At 42.0% G+C, this 15,661-nt stretch overlaps 1 protein-coding gene across 1 annotated transcript in view; it reads left to right on the top strand.

The window, feature by feature from the left end:
* Positions 1-15,661, top strand: part of FRMD4A (FERM domain containing 4A) — a 325,528-nt gene that overhangs the window by 99,051 nt on the left and 210,816 nt on the right. The window contains exon 2 of the mRNA XM_052650658.1: positions 5,824-5,889. Coding sequence (XP_052506618.1) covers positions 5,824-5,889 — 66 coding nt within the window. The remainder of the gene's footprint in view (positions 1-5,823; positions 5,890-15,661) is intronic.

Here is a 15,661-nt window from a genome sequence, read left to right as displayed (position 1 = left end):
CTTTAATATTTCTTATTTTATCGCTCCATAAAGTATTCTCTCTAGAATGAATGTGAATTGCAACGTGGTAACTTACTAGGCACAGAACGAGTAGTCATGTGATAATTGTGAACCTGGCTCTCCTCCCCGTCCCTACACTCTCCTCAGCCCCCAGTGTCTTAGTGGTAACAGTTCCAGTATGATTTAATCTCAGGAAATATCGTGGTAACATGTGTTAATTTATTTCAGTTTTTTAAAAGTGTATGTTTTTCTGAGTTCAAGATCTGTTACCCTACCGTCTTTGGCACAATATCATTAGTTTTCTATGAAAATATTATTAACAGGGGGACTAGGGTTATTTCTTTGTGGTGTGCATAGCATAGTAGACACATTACTTGAAAAGTGACAAGAATAGGGCAGAGCGGACATCCAAGAAATGACTCAGAGAGGGAGAGGGGCTGTTAGGTAGAGGAAGAGGTGATAATGAGAAGATATTGAATCTGGGTTTACTTCGTTTTGAATTTGAAGAGAAAATATTCCTAACGGAACATGTTTTCACATGATGAACTCAGTACCTGGTACTTCTTCATGTGAAGCTCTTCAAAATCAGCCTTTCGGGGGAGTTTGTCATCACTGATTAGGTAGTTGTTTTTCAGTAACACCTTGCAGAGGGGACCCCTCTGTCATACTGGGACAGACCCCCTCTGCCATCAGGAATATGTCAGGCTCTGGTGGATGGAGGCCCTCAAACACAGATACTTCTAATCCCCCATTTCACATTCTGTGTGCCCTGGACCCCTTCTGGCCACAGTCAAGCCCTCCTGCAGGGAGAGAAGGTGGGAGACCGCCAGTCTTAAGAGTTCTAATGTCTGTGACCATGGTAATTCTCATTAGTACATTAATTAGTATGACTTGGTATGTTAAAGTCATAGAAAATTGGTACAAATGAACTTATTTACAATACAGAAATTGAGTCACAGATGTAGAAAACAAACTTACGGTTACTACGGGGCAGAGAGAGATAAATTGGGAGGTTGGGATTCATGTCTGCACACTATTACATGTAAAATAGGTAACTAATAAAGACCTACTGTACAGCACAGGGAACACCATTCGTGCTCTGTAATGAGCTATATGGGAATGGAGTCTAGAAGAGGCTAGATGTGTGTATGGCTGATTTTCTTTGCTGTACATTAGAAACTAATACAACATTGTAAATCAACCAAACTCTAATTAAAAATTAATTTGAATATCTCACAGGCAATGTAAAATGAATTTGCTGAGAAGGAAGCCTCTCAAGCTCCATTTCCTATAGCTGACCTCAAGCAGAGTCCTTCATTTTTCCAGATAAAGTTTCTTTTTTACATTTTTTAACTGAAAAAAGAAAAAAAGATGTGAGGTCGAATTTGGGTGAAGGTGGAGGACCACCCATAACCCTACTACCCTGGCACATCAATTATTTATTTTTGCCTCTTAATTCCCACAATTTTATTGGCTACCTTTATAGTACACATTTCATATCCTGCTGTTTGCTTAAGCTTGTATCATACATGCATTTCCATGTTTGTGTGCAGTTTTCGTGATTCACTGTGTGTCTTAACAGCAAAGTTGGATAAATGGAGCGGGCACCTTATTTCCAAAATAACACTATTCTGTGTATCCTTTGGCATCACAGTGCACTTGGCAGGCGTCTGCTTGGTATAGAATTGTTCTGTAACAAGTCGATTCATGGCTGGAGAGGTAGCCAGCTGACATCTGCAAGAAGCCTTGTTCTCCGAAAGGATTTCCTTTGAGGGTAATGCCAGCCCTCCAGTTGTGCCCGAGCAGCTGAAAATGAGAACAAGGAAAGCAGTATTAATTTGCAATTGTTAGTATTCAGAAGAAAATTTCACTGTGCCTGGGAAGCCAGACAAAGCTACAGATGTCCAGCCACTCTCTCTCTACACACACCCAGGATGGCAAACCTTTTCTCAGCTGATGATGAAAGCAGGATGCTCCTATTTCCCATCCATGTGGAACAACAAACAGGTCTCCTTTCTGAGGGGGAAAAAAAGCCACAGCTGTGCTGTCAAAAGAAAGTTGTGCTTTCAAAAACATGATGATTCAAAGTTGAGTTTCTGTTTAGACTCACTTCTCTGTGCAGATTTTTCTCAGAGGCAATTTGCCTTCCAAAAGGGAAAGTGAAGTTGCTTGGTTGTGTCTAACACTTTGCAGCCCCATGGACTGTAGCCCACCAGGCTCCTCTGTCCATGGAATTTTCCAGGCAAGAGTACTGGAGTGGGTTGCCATTTCCCTATCTGGGGGATCTTCCTGACCCAGGGATCGAACCCGGGTCTCCCACATTGCAGGCAGACGCTTTACCGTCTGAGCCACCAGGGAACCAAATTTCCTATTAGAATAGGGAGTGTGCGTGTAAATCCCCCAAGATTTAGTTGTGAGATTTTGTTTAAAGGAAGAATGAAGTTGGAAGATCCTTGGGTAGATCTTAACATCTGAATGTACAGCTACTTCTTTAAATGTCTGAGCAGATAAGATGAGATGCAGGGAATGGAATTGTATGTTTCAGATGAAAATGAGACTCAGGTATGAGAGTCTCAGACTTTAGGTATGGGTATGAATTCAGGGTCACGTCACACTTTGCAAGTTTGGAAATATTTTGAGAAAAATAATATGGCTACCTCTTCTTTATGGCCATGAGTAGAACTTTATTTGATATAGTAATGTCTCTTGGATACCAACTTTCCTTGGTTTTTATACAACTTATTAGAATGTGAGTAAGCAACTCAAGAACATGTTTATACCCTTAACTGTTTACAATTAAAAGAAGTTCAAAACTTTGTGTTTTATATATGGAGAGGACAAACAGAATTTCTTAAAATTCTTAAAATTGTCCTTAGCTTTGAAGTTGCTGTATAATACAAGGAACTCAACCTGGTGCTGTGTGACAGCCTAGAGGGATAGGGAGGGAGGGAGAGAGGTTCAGGAGAGAGGCGATGTAGGTATACTTATGATTGATTCACACTGTTGTATGGCGGAAACCAATACAACATTGTAAAGCAATTATCTGCCAACTAAATTAAATTTAAAAATTAAAAAATGTTTTCCCCACCCTTCAGAAAATTTTCTCAAACAATTAATATTAATAAATGTTTTTAAAGGAATTCCAAAATAATATTCAAGATGGTTGTAGCACTCGCCTTCCTAGAACTCCCTCCCTGTTGACCTTGAGTTCGTCCTAATAAGAACTGAATTGCTAAATATCTAAAATGTTATCCGAAATGCCTGTGCAGTTGCTGTCAGCTGCCCTATTGAAATGTGAACATTTTGGGTGCTCTTTTTTGTTAAAAGAATCATTTATACATTTTGGTATATTTTAGCATAATATAAAATTATAGTAGCTTTCTTTGAACTTAGATTGGGCAATGATTGAAATGAAGCTGATGGATTTTTTTTTTCCAGCCAAGTTTTTTATTCACTTTGTAAAAGTTTTCCTGTTTAAAAAATTGAGATGTAGTTGGCTTATAAGATTATATTCAGGCATGCAGCATAATTTGATATCTGTATATGTTGTTAAGCGATCACCAGAATAAGTCTAGTTAACATCTATATAAGTGTCAAAATTTTTTTCTTGTGATGAGAACTTTTGATATCTGCTATCTTAGCAACTATCAAATATACAATATTGTATTATTCATTATAGTCAGCAGACTGTACAGTACATGCCCAGGTCTTATTTATTTTAACTGGAAGCTTGTGCTCTTTGACCAGCTTCACCCAATTTCTACCCCCCACCCCCATTTTCCTGTTTCTGGCAACCACCACCAAGTTCTCAGTCTCTAGCAGTTCATGACTTTTTGGTTTCATTGGTTTATTTTAGATTCTACATATAAGTGAGATCATACTGTATTTTTTTTCTGTCTGACTTATTTTACTTAGCAGAATGCTTTACAAGTCCATCCACATTGTCATAAATGGCTAGATTTCCTTTCTTATGGCTGAATCATACTCTTATGAATAACTATGAGTGATAATATGACTTGATGGAAGCATGAATAATACTATGACTTGGTTGGCTTCTTTGAAGGAAGGAGAAAGAATTCTCTGGTAGGAACAGACAAGAGCTTCACACATGCCAGTGGTGAGGGAAGGAGCCAGGTTGGGCAAGGAGAGAAGAGGCTGCCTTCTCTGTGTTTCCTGGAGAAAGCGCTCCTGAGAATGTACTGTGATGCCCATGAAGTGAGGCGAGGCTGGAGTCAGTCCATGTTCATCTTTCCTTTGGGTCTGCATGACATGGCTGGTAGCTGGGGAAAGAGAAGGTGGCTTCAGCGGGGTCTGCAGCCATATGTAAAGCCAAAGGCTGGAAGGAATCTCAGAGTCTTCTGGTCCAGGCAGCTGTGTTGGGGTGGCTCGCATTCACTTGTGAGCATAGTTGTTATCTTTCCAGGAATTCTGTGCTCCAGTTGTAAAACATAGCCATTATTAACACTAATTATATAAACTTACAGTTAAATAAGTTATGTTAAAACAAAGTTAATACATACTATAACAACTAAATAAATCAACACATCCTAATTATTTTACTGGCCTTTGCTAGTATCTCCATTCTTGAAGCGGTATGTATTAGGTTTTTCTTGTTTTGTTTCTACTTACTAGATTCCTGGTTTATTGTTGTTGTTCTTACCACTGAGCCACCTGGAAAGCCCCACTGGTTTATTATAAAAGGATGAAACCCAGGAACACCCCGATAGAAGAACCGCATAGGGAAGTTATGGGGGAAGGCACGGAGCTTCCCTGCCCTCTCCAAGCATCATTCTACCTGAAGGTGGTGTGTTTTGTCTCTGTCTATCAGAAACACTCTGCGTGTTGTCCTGACAGTTGCTTGAAATCAGACGTGGTGAGGCTTCTTGGAGTGGCAAGAGTCTTGTTAGAATGGTGGCTGTCTAACATCTCCCAGAAAGCTTGGTCTTCAGAGGATTTCCTTTGAGGATGATGCCAGGGCTCCCGCAAATGCTACAAATTTGGAAGCATTCTGAAAGCTTTTTCCTTCCAGAAAGCTGGTTGTTAAACATTTACCATTGCTCCCAGTGGGCCCACCTACTCGTTTTAATACCTGAGATCGGGGTGCAGAGATGAACAGAGGCTTGTTCAAAGTCCTGCAGCCAATAACCAGCGGGGTTAAGACTTGGCTTGGTCTCCTGCTGCCTGCCAAGGTGCTCTTTCTATTGTAGAGATATGTTATTGGTGAAAGGCACAAGGGTGAGAGGTCAAGTTCAGCTGTGAGCTTTTATCTCCAGGGTTCCTGTAACATAAGTGATAGCTCTGTAGGGACTAGAGTCATACATGAGGAGAGGGTATGATTAACACGGAAATCAAGTTCAGTTGCCAGTGGGGTGGTCGTTTGCTCCCTGTGATCAAATAGGGGAACGAGTTGGGAGGTGGCAGAGACCAGATACTGAACTGTGACCCTAATGCACAGTGATAAAATTATTGAAGAGTGACTCAAGAAGGAAGAACTATTACCACCTGATATTATGTTACATATGCATTTGCTAGTTTATTTCACATCTCCCCCGTAAGGATGTAACCTCCATGAGAACAGGGACCTAGTCTTGTGTGCCACTATGCACCAGCTCCCAAAATAGTACCTGGCGCATAGAAAATGTTCAATAAATATTTTTGAATGAACGAATGAACCGGTCCTGCCGTTTCTTGGCCTTATAGTCTCCAGCTCCCAGGGGAGGTTTTGCCCAGAGGAATGTGCCTGCTGGCATCCAGCATGGGGACCCTCTAACCTTGTGAAAGGCCACTAGACTCTTAGTGACCATCATTTGTCTTTCTTCTTAGATGACGGAGGGCCGTCGATGTCAAGTACATCTTCTTGATGACCGGAAGCTGGAACTCCTAGTTCAGGTAAATGACTCTTGCCCAACTTTCTAAGTTTTTTCTGCGACTGATGCAGTTCAGATATTGATTCAGCTGAAGGGTGGGTAAGAAAATAAATCATTTAAAAATCTCTATTAAAATCTCTGAGAGAAGATTGGGGCACACTGTGGTGTTTGTGTGTGTGTGTGTGTGTGTGTGCAAGCGCACATGCTTGCACGCTGTTTTTGTTCATTCTGCTTATTTGAACAGAACCCCTAAGGCATTCAAGGCCAGATATAGATCAAACCTATTGTTACAAATCTCTAGAAAAGGAAATTCCACAACTGCCATTAGCTAATCTTTCTGAATGGAAGGAGTTGGCTATAGTATAACCTAGAGAACTCTTGCTGCAAGACTGATTTTGTCATCTTCCTTGCTCGAGTTACAGAAAACAGTTCATTATTTTCAAGTCAAGCCTTCATAGGTGTGACGAAAGAAGAGCAGTCTCCTGGCTCTGTCTTCTCTCTAAAGGCTCAGTAACTCCAATTCCTTCCCAGAGGTCATCATTGCCATCACTGTTGATTGTCTGTAAGTTGACATAGAAAATCATTTATCCCCAAACAAAGAACTTATCCATGGCAGAGAAGTCAGAACAGGCATTAGAATCCAGGCATTAGAATTAGTCTGTTAGAAATGGACCCTAGCTTTTGTTCAGCTTCAAAAAATAACGTATCATTGTTTTACTCAAAGCCCTAAAGAATGGTGAAGTTTGGAAACTTGATTTAAAGAATTTAATTCCAAATCTCTTACTCACCTCCAACTTTTCTAACCATATTTGCTTAATATGCTCCAGTGTCTATCATATTCTGAGGGCAGTGCTCCTTAACTTCCGTCATATTTGCCCTGGAGATGCTGCAGTCCCTCAGTGGGTTGAAACAATGCCCACATGTGCATTCACGAGGGAAAACTATGCTCCCGTGGGGAGACTTACATAGAGGCACTCAGGTCTCATGTTCCCATGTACGTGCTGCTCAGATTCGAAAATGTTCAAACTGCTAACTTAAAGAGTGACTACTTTTAATAAGATTTCAGTTTTAAAGGTGTTACAAATGCAGTGTAGGAAAGAAACTGTGGGAAGAAGCTCAAAAACCACAAATAACAGTTCAACTCCTATTCTCATTTTGGTAGATTTCTTTCCAGCACTTTTCATATTTGTGTTTCTTACATAGTTGCAGTCATGTGTGACTAATTCTCTGTAGTTTCTTTTTTCACTTAATGTTGTCTTTCGTTAGCCTTTTCCAAGTTACTGAAAATTGTCATCTTTGTGAATAGCTTCATAAATTCCAGAAATGGATATTCCATTAGTATTGAGTCACTTACTCATTTAGGTCCATTGAAGGTTTCTTTACAATTTTTCCACTATCACATTTTTACTATTACTACTAAATGTTTTGATTAATTTATCTACCCTTGTACTGTTCTCCCATGTTTTGGATTATGTCCTTGTTAGACTAGATTCGGAAGACCACAGGCTTATTAAGAGTTGAAACTTTGGCTTGGAATGGAGGGTGGGGCAGTGGATAAGACTATAAAGTGAGCAAGATCTCTTCAGTTACCAGCATCACAAACTAATAAAGCACTTGGAGCTCTAAATGGTTAAGAGTCAACTTGAGATGCTGAGAGATGAGTGGTCTGGTGTGTTTTAGATGGTTTTTAATATCAGCTCTTAGAGGCTTAGAAAGCAACTACCCTCTTAAACAGGAAATGACACCTCAGTGGCAGTGAAATGACAGTCGGTTGGCTGATTTGCTCTGGGGAAGTATGGTTGGGGGCATTTGAAGCAGTCTCAAGTCACTGAAAAGAGATGCATTTACTGATGTGCAGCAGTTTTGGAAAGGGCGTTTTCAATCGTTTACCATCAAGAAAATGTTGAATTGGACTGAATAAGAGAAGTTCACACTCTTCCCATCGCTTTTCAGAACGTGCTTCAAATGTTATTCCCTCTTCCTGGAACACTCCTTCCCATGTCCTCACCTCTGTCCCTGGATGGTTTCTGTTAAGCTTTCAGTTCCCAGATTCGAAGACACTTTTCCCTGTAAGACTTTCCTTGTCCCCCAGGAATGGCTCTTACCGTTACCCAACCAGACTTGGGTCTGCTCACCCATACACAGTAAAGCTGGTTGCTGAAACAAGATTGTGGTGAAGTGAAGTGCAGCATTATTGCAGGTGCTAAGGGCTTCCCTGTGGCTCAGCTGGTAAAGAATTCGCCTGCAATGCAGGAGACCTGGCTTCAATCCCTCGGTTGGGAAGATCCCCTGGAGAAGGGAAAGGCTACCCACTCCAGTATTCTGGCCTGGAGAATTCCATAGACTGTTTAGTCCATTGGGTCGCCAAGAGCCAGACATGACTGAGCAACTTTCACTCACCAAGATAGGAGTCCAGGCAGCTAATGCTTGAAAGGCCTGAACACCCCAGGGGTTTTCAGGGAATGGCTTTTAAACACATGGAGAGGTTGTGGTCAATGTGTGGACTTTCTTCAGATTGGTTTGTAGTGAGGTAAATGGGACGTCAGCGTCATCAGCTTTCTGGTTCCAGCCAGCCTGGGGTCTTTGTGTTTGTGGTCAGCACAGAGTTAACTTCTTCCACCTGGTCAGGGGGTGGGTTAGTGTCTACAGAGCAACTCGAAGGCTATGGCTCAGAATATTATCTATGGTCTTTAGGTCCTTGACATTGTTTAACGGCTGAGCTATTGTTATTTTGTCTTGCTTATTTCCTTTGTTTCTGTATTTTCTCACTTGTGTGATTTAATTTATTTTCTGGAATTTGGATCAGGCTAACATTCTTCTACAAATAAGAGGCAGGCAGAGGACATGGTCGGGGCAGGGGGCGGGGGAGTGTCTGTCCTGGGAAGACCCCCTGCTGACAGTCCTGCTCCAAGACATTAACTTTCACCCTTTGCCCCTGAGCTTTCCCTCTTACTGTCACAACTCATCACGACTCACTGCCATGGCCTGTTTACTTGGCATTTCCCAGAGCCATCAACAGTGTGAGGGCCGGATCTGTGTCATGATCACTGTGTAGCCCCAGCACCCAGCCCAGGGCCTGGCACATAGGTCACTAAATAAATCCTTGTGAATGAAAAAATGGGCAAATCCTAAGATACTCTGGCAGTACCTCCCCCAAGGACCATAGAACCAATTGCTTTGAGTTTAGCACCAAAAAAAAAAGGTGGAAGCAACCTAAATGTCCATTGACAAACAAATGGATAAAGATGTTGTACATATATACAAAGGAATGTTACTCAGCCATAAAAAAGAACAAAATGACGCCATTTGCAGTGACATGGATGGAGACTGTCATACTGAGTAAAATAAGTCAGAGAAAGACAAATATCATATGATATCACTTGTATGTAGAATCTAAAAAAAAAAAAATCATGTTACTGATGAACTTATCTAGAAAACCAGAAATACAGTCACAGATGTGGAAAACAAACTTCTGGTTACCAAAGAGGGAAGGGATAAATTGGGAGGTTGGGATTGACATATACAAACTGCTATATATAAAATGGGGAGCTAATATGGATCCTCCGGTCCCATCACTTCATGGCAAATAGAGAGGGAAACAGTGGCTGACTTTATTTTTCTGGGCTCCAAAATCACTGCAGATTGAAGCCATGAGATTAAAAGACGCTTACTCCTTGGAAGGAAAGTTGTGACCAACCTAGACAGCATATTCAAAAGCAGAGACATTACTCTGCCAAAAAAGGTCTGTCTAGTCAAAGCTATGGTTTTTCCAGTGGTCATGTATGCATGTGAGAGTTGGACTGTGAAGAAAGCTGAGCACCGAAGAATTGATGCTTCTGAACTGTGGTGTTGGAGAAGACTCTTGAGAGTCCCTTGGACTGCAAGGAGATCTAATCAGTCCATTCTAGAGGAGCTCAGTCCTGGGGGTTCATTGGAAGGACTGATGTTCAAGCTGAAACTCCAATACTTTGGCCACCTGATACCAAGAGCTGACTCATTGGAAAAGACCCTGATGCTGGGAAGGATTGAGGGCACGAGGAGAAGGGGACGACAGAGGATGAGATGGTTGAATGGCATCACTGACTCAATGGACATGGGTTTGGGTGGACTCCCAGAGCTGGTGATGGACAGGGAGGCCTGGTGTGCTGTGGTTCATGGGGTTGCAAAGAGTTGGACACAACTGAGCGACTGAACTGAACTGAACTGAATGAGGATCTACTGTATAGCACAGGAAACTCTGCTGAACGAATACTCTGTAATGATCTATATGGGTCTTCCTTAATGGCTTAGATGGTAAAGGAAAATCTGCCTGTGATGCAGGAGACCCAGGTTCAGTCCCTGTGTTGGGAAGATCCCCTGGAGAAAGGAATGGCAAACCACTCCAGTATCTTTGAGAGGAGAATTCCACGGACAGAGGAGTTTGGCGGGCTACAGTCCATTGGGTCACAGAGTCAGACACAACTGAGCAGCTAACACTTTCACTTTCAGTGACCTATATGGGAAAAGAATCTTAAAAAGAATGGATATATGTATAACTGATTTCACTTTGCTGTACAGTAGAAACTAACATACATAATGGTATAAATCTATACTCCAATGAAGTTAGTTTTAAAAATATGAAGAAGAAGAAGAAGATGGTTGTTTTGAGACATTAGTCTGCTATCTTCTTGGTCAGCTGGCTTTCCAAATAAAGTTGTATTCCTTGCCTCAGGGAAAAAAAATGAAGAAGAAATGATTCTAAACTCTCATATATTATTACAATATGAGTTTCAACAGAACTTGGAGAAACAAGGATGGACAAAAGCCAACTTAAATATATGACTTTTGTTTGTATCCTATAAACTACTGTAGTCCAGGACTGTACTCTTTTGACAGAAGGTTTAGGGGATTCCCTATTCTCGAATTCATTGGGACCCATCTCTAAGTTTTTAATAGCATATAAATATTTTGACTTGGAACCCTTCTTTTTTTAGCAGCTTCATAGAATGAGAACCTTGTAAGTTGTTTAGTCACCAGTATTATGCATATTAAACGCTAAAGTTTTTGCCATTGTTAAGAACAGTTCCAGAATATTTGTAATAAGCTGTAGACTGAGCAGTACCCTTCCTAATCTTTTGATCTGGTGGGGAAGGGTGGATGTTTCCTACGCTCACCTCACAGGGCTTATAAGATGGAGAGGCAAGTTTGGAGGAAATGGTCATCTCTCACAAAGATGAAAACAGGTTTACACACAAGGATGAAAGAATGAAGGACATTGATAATAGCAACAGACATGGGAGGTCCAGCCTTTCAGCCACTAAAGATTAGGGTAAGAGATTCATCTAAGGCTAGACCACAGACCTTCAGAAGCAGCACAGTTTCCAACAGAAGTTGTAGAACACTGGGCTAACTAAGAATCAACATCTAACCAGAATTGCTTTGTATCAGAAGGATGCTGGTAATCGGACAACTACAGAGATTATTTCCTGCACCTGTGCAGACCTGGCCACTGTGATGGAAGCATTTCCCTTCTAAGGGTTACAGAGCAAAATGGCCATAATCCCCACATTAAAGGTTTATTACAAAACCCTTTTGAGATGGCCAAGTGGAATCTGCACTTCCAAGTTCCTGATGGTGTTGAGTCAATCCCACATTACGTGTACAGGAAAAGAACAGAGGTCAAGAATTCACATACAGGGATATTAATATTCAGAAGGCTCATCCCTCAATCCACAGGCAGGTTTCTGACACCCACAACATGACCGTGTGATGCTGGAACTTACGGACAGCCGGAACCATGCTGTGACACAAAGATGTGATTTAGTAACAAGTCAACCCTTCAGCCTTGGTCATCATTGTGTGAACTTTGTCCAGCCACATCGCACTCCCATTCAACAGAGTCAATGGCATTTTCTCCATTGCACCAAATTGTTTCAACCTTTTAGAAATGTATTTGAAAAAGCCTGCATCAAAATACAAGAGGCCACCATCATGGACTTTTCTCAACCAACCTTTTGATATTTCTATAACCAGATAGGAAGGTGCCATGCTTGTTTTGTATTAAACTGAACTTCTTGCATCTGGCCTTCATATAGTTATTCCTTTAAAATGACTTTCTCCACTTTTTTCTGATCTGAATGTGTATTTAAGGGAACATTTTGGAAGCAAAGAAAGAGAAATGAGCTTTACTCTTAGTGAGAATCATTTCAATAAGATGGAGAGGAATTTCCCGACAGTGAGGGTCAGTGGGTGGAGGACTGAAAGCCGTTAATGGGAAGATTCTGGGCTCTTTCTTTTGGGTTTCTTAAAAATACAATAGATTCTCACTAGATTGGAATGGCTGAGGTGTGGTCCTCCCTTATTAGGGTCTCTTGAGGCTTATGATACTGTGTGAGAGCTTGTCTTCCAGGAAGACAAGCCAATGAGAGAAAAACGGATGTGTACCTTCTACTTCCAGAGATGCCTTTTGTCAAGGTCTTTCCCGGTTCTTTGCATGAGTGGGTATTATGCTCATGGCAGAATTTCCTCCCTTTGATGAGAGAGCACACCAGAGTCTTCTCCATCCCCTGCCACAGAGGGAGCTCCCCAGTGACGCGGGGTGAATCCTAAGATTACTGTCTCTCTTCTCTGACCCCATCTCTAAGTGGCCATTGGCATCATATTTATAACTATTTACTTCCGTTAAAATAGAGGAATGAAGTGTCCTGTGATTCTGAGAAATGGAGCAAACTTAAACAAGTCAGTGTGTTTTCAAGAGAATTAAAGATAGTAGCTGGACTGTTCTTGTGTATTACATAGTGTCCCTAATCCTGATAAAACCAGTGTGACAGAAACATCAAGAGAGATTTAAAGCTACACTGTGGGGTACAGTTGGAGCCCTTGAAATGTGGCCAGTCCCAATTAAGATGGACTGTGACTGTAAAACATGCACCAAATTCTGAAGACTACATTTTTAAAAAAATCTAATTAATGATTTTTATATCAGCAATTCCGTGTTGAAATATTATTGGGCTATGGTGAGATGAAAGACAATACATAATTAAAATTAATCTCACCTATTTCTTGTTCCTTATTTCATGTGGCTAACTAAAAAACATGGAAATTTCCTATTAGGTTTCCATGACATTTCTGTTGGGCAGCTATCTCTGAAGGATAAAGAGTAGACCATTTAAGCAAGAGAAAAATTATAAACTTAATAGACTTGTTTAAGGTTATCCAAATTTCCTATTGAATGACCTCTATAATAATGATGGCACTTTACAGAGTTTCCCTGGAGTATATCTTATTTAATCTTCACATTAACTATGTAAATAAGATGATAACTCAGGTGGAGAAACAGACATTCAGACAGGTTGATTAACTTGCTCAAGGGTCACAGAGTAGTATATGCAGCTGGAACACTGCTCCTCTGACATTTCAGCCTATTCTCTTTCATTGCACAAGTAAGAAATATATATGATTAATATCAGACTTGTGAGATGATTCATGTGATATGTGGCTGCCATGTTGGCCCCAACACCAGCTTCATAAGTGACTAGAGTTAAAGACTTCAAACCTCCTCTCACGGCTTCCCTGGTGATGCTCAGTGGTAAAGAATCTGCCGCCAATGCAGGAGACACAGGTTCAATCCCTGGTCCAGGAAGATTCCACCTGCTGCAGAGCAGCTAAGCCTGTGTGCCACAGCTAGTGAGCCTGTGCTCTTGAGCCTGGAGCTGCAACTGCTGAGCCCACGTGCCACAGCTGTGGAAGCCCATGCACCCTAGAGCCTGTCCTGCTCAAGAGAAACCACTATGATGAGAAGCCTGTGTACCCCGACCAGACAGTAGCCCCCGCTTGCCTCAACTGAAGAAAAGCTCATGAAGCAACAAAGACCCAGCACCGCTGCAAATAAATAAATAAAAGTTTAAAAAACAAAGCTCATCTCAGATCGAGAACTGAACATGGGCTTCCTGGGGTTGTTTCGTTTCTTTGAACTCAGTTTCTAATCGATAAAGTCAAGATACACAGATCTGACACATGATAAAGAGTTTCAACATCTTGTCTAAGCCTGAGGGTATCAGGTATGAGAGAAACTTAGCAGCAGATTTAATAATTCTTGGATTCTCATCACTTTCCTCTGCCTGACAAAGATGCTAGTGATACCGGCTTAAAGATAAAGTAAATTTATATAGCCTCTGAATAAAGCAGCATTGAAGGCAAAGTAATATTCTTACCTATAATGGGCTTGAAAAATGCAACCTGTACATGACTTTTTCAGAAATCTGGAAGTCTAATAGTGTTGCATGGGATAAATGAACGAGCCCTGAGTTTCCTCTGTGCGCACACACACGTTCATATTCACCCTCACCCCCATCCTTAGCGACTTCCATGGTTTATCATGTTCTTCTATAAAAATGCAAAGGATTATTTTCTATCAAGGAAGCCAAGAATTTCCCCAAAACGCACTTTGCCGAGAAAAGAAATATACAGAGTTGATTCCATATCTTCTCAGCCGAGAAGGGTGGTCTGCTTCGCTAGCTGGCCCATCTACTGAAGTGAGAGCCGGCCGGGCCATCTGCTCCTGTCTGGGCTGAAGTCACCAGGAGGTACAGTCTCAGACGGGGGTGGGAAGCCCTGTGCAGAGCTGGGAGCAGATCGAGGGCCCTGGGTGTTCTGGACCTTCTGTCTGGGACCTCCCAGGCCCCCAGGCCGCCTCATAAAACAAGAGCCAGGGGGGTCAGGCAGCAGTGCTGTGGGCTGACCTCAAGAGTCACTGCGATGGCCATCATCATTTATTAAGCTTCTGGCTGCAAAGCTCGGCATGCCCCCAAATGAGCCAAACAGATGTCTTCCCAGCCCCTGGGGGTGGCTGATAATATTTAACATCTTAAAGGCACATTGCGAAGCAAATAGATGTTAAAGTATAGATCACAGACGGAGGACATAATGGTATGTAATGGTCACTCTAAGTGGAATCAAAATTAGTGGCTTGGAGGAATAAGAAATAGTTCTTAAAGTATACCCTTGGGGACCACAAGCAGCTCAGGAGTTTCCGCCTCTGGCGAGAGGAGGGAGGAACCTTAACATTCTCCTTTTTGCATGGAGGGCCTTTATGGAAAACTTGGGGAGCTGTGCTCTGCTTGATAACCAAAGCAAACCCCAGTCTCCCTGTGGGGCTGTGACAGAGGAGTGTCAGGATTCAGCTGGTTGTGCAGTCATCCAGGGGCCATACCCAATACACACACCCCAGCATACAGGCACATACAACTCTGGGAGCAGCCAGCTCAGGGCAAGGAGGAAAGACCAGGTTCCAGGCAGTTGAGGTCCAGGCTCTGGTTCCTTAGCAACATCCCCTTCTTTGGTTCCTTCCCCCGCTTACCCTCCTTCCACTCCAGCCCTCCATTTCCGTACACCATTCTCCCTTGATGTTAATTTTAACCAGTTTTTAAGCATATCACTTGGAATACTTTGAAATGGCCAGTGTTGGCTGATTATGTCCTACTGAAAAGACAGTTTTGTGGGGTTCAAACTGTGTGGAGGGCAAGAAAGGGAATTTCAGGAGAGGAAGAAAGTGCGACACCTTACCTCCCAGAAATGACCCTCTAGAAGGTTGGTTTTTGTGGCTTTGTTTTGTGTGTGTGTGTGCTACTGCTGAGTTATTTGTTTTGTTGATCCTTTTACAAAATCATTTCCACAAATTCTCCAAAGTAACCCAAAGCAGTGCTGGCAGAAAGGAGCCTTGGGAGACAGGTGGGGACTGCGGGCTCTCTGGTGTAGCCTTTCTGCCCAAGATGGGTGAGAAAGGTGAGGGGCAGAAATGAGCTTAACACCCAATG

Source organism: Budorcas taxicolor, chromosome 13 (assembly GCF_023091745.1).
Source record: "Budorcas taxicolor isolate Tak-1 chromosome 13, Takin1.1, whole genome shotgun sequence".
NCBI lineage: Eukaryota > Metazoa > Chordata > Mammalia > Artiodactyla > Bovidae > Budorcas > Budorcas taxicolor.
Note: the sequence above shows the minus strand (reverse complement) of the source record. Positions and strands in the feature narration are given on the sequence as shown.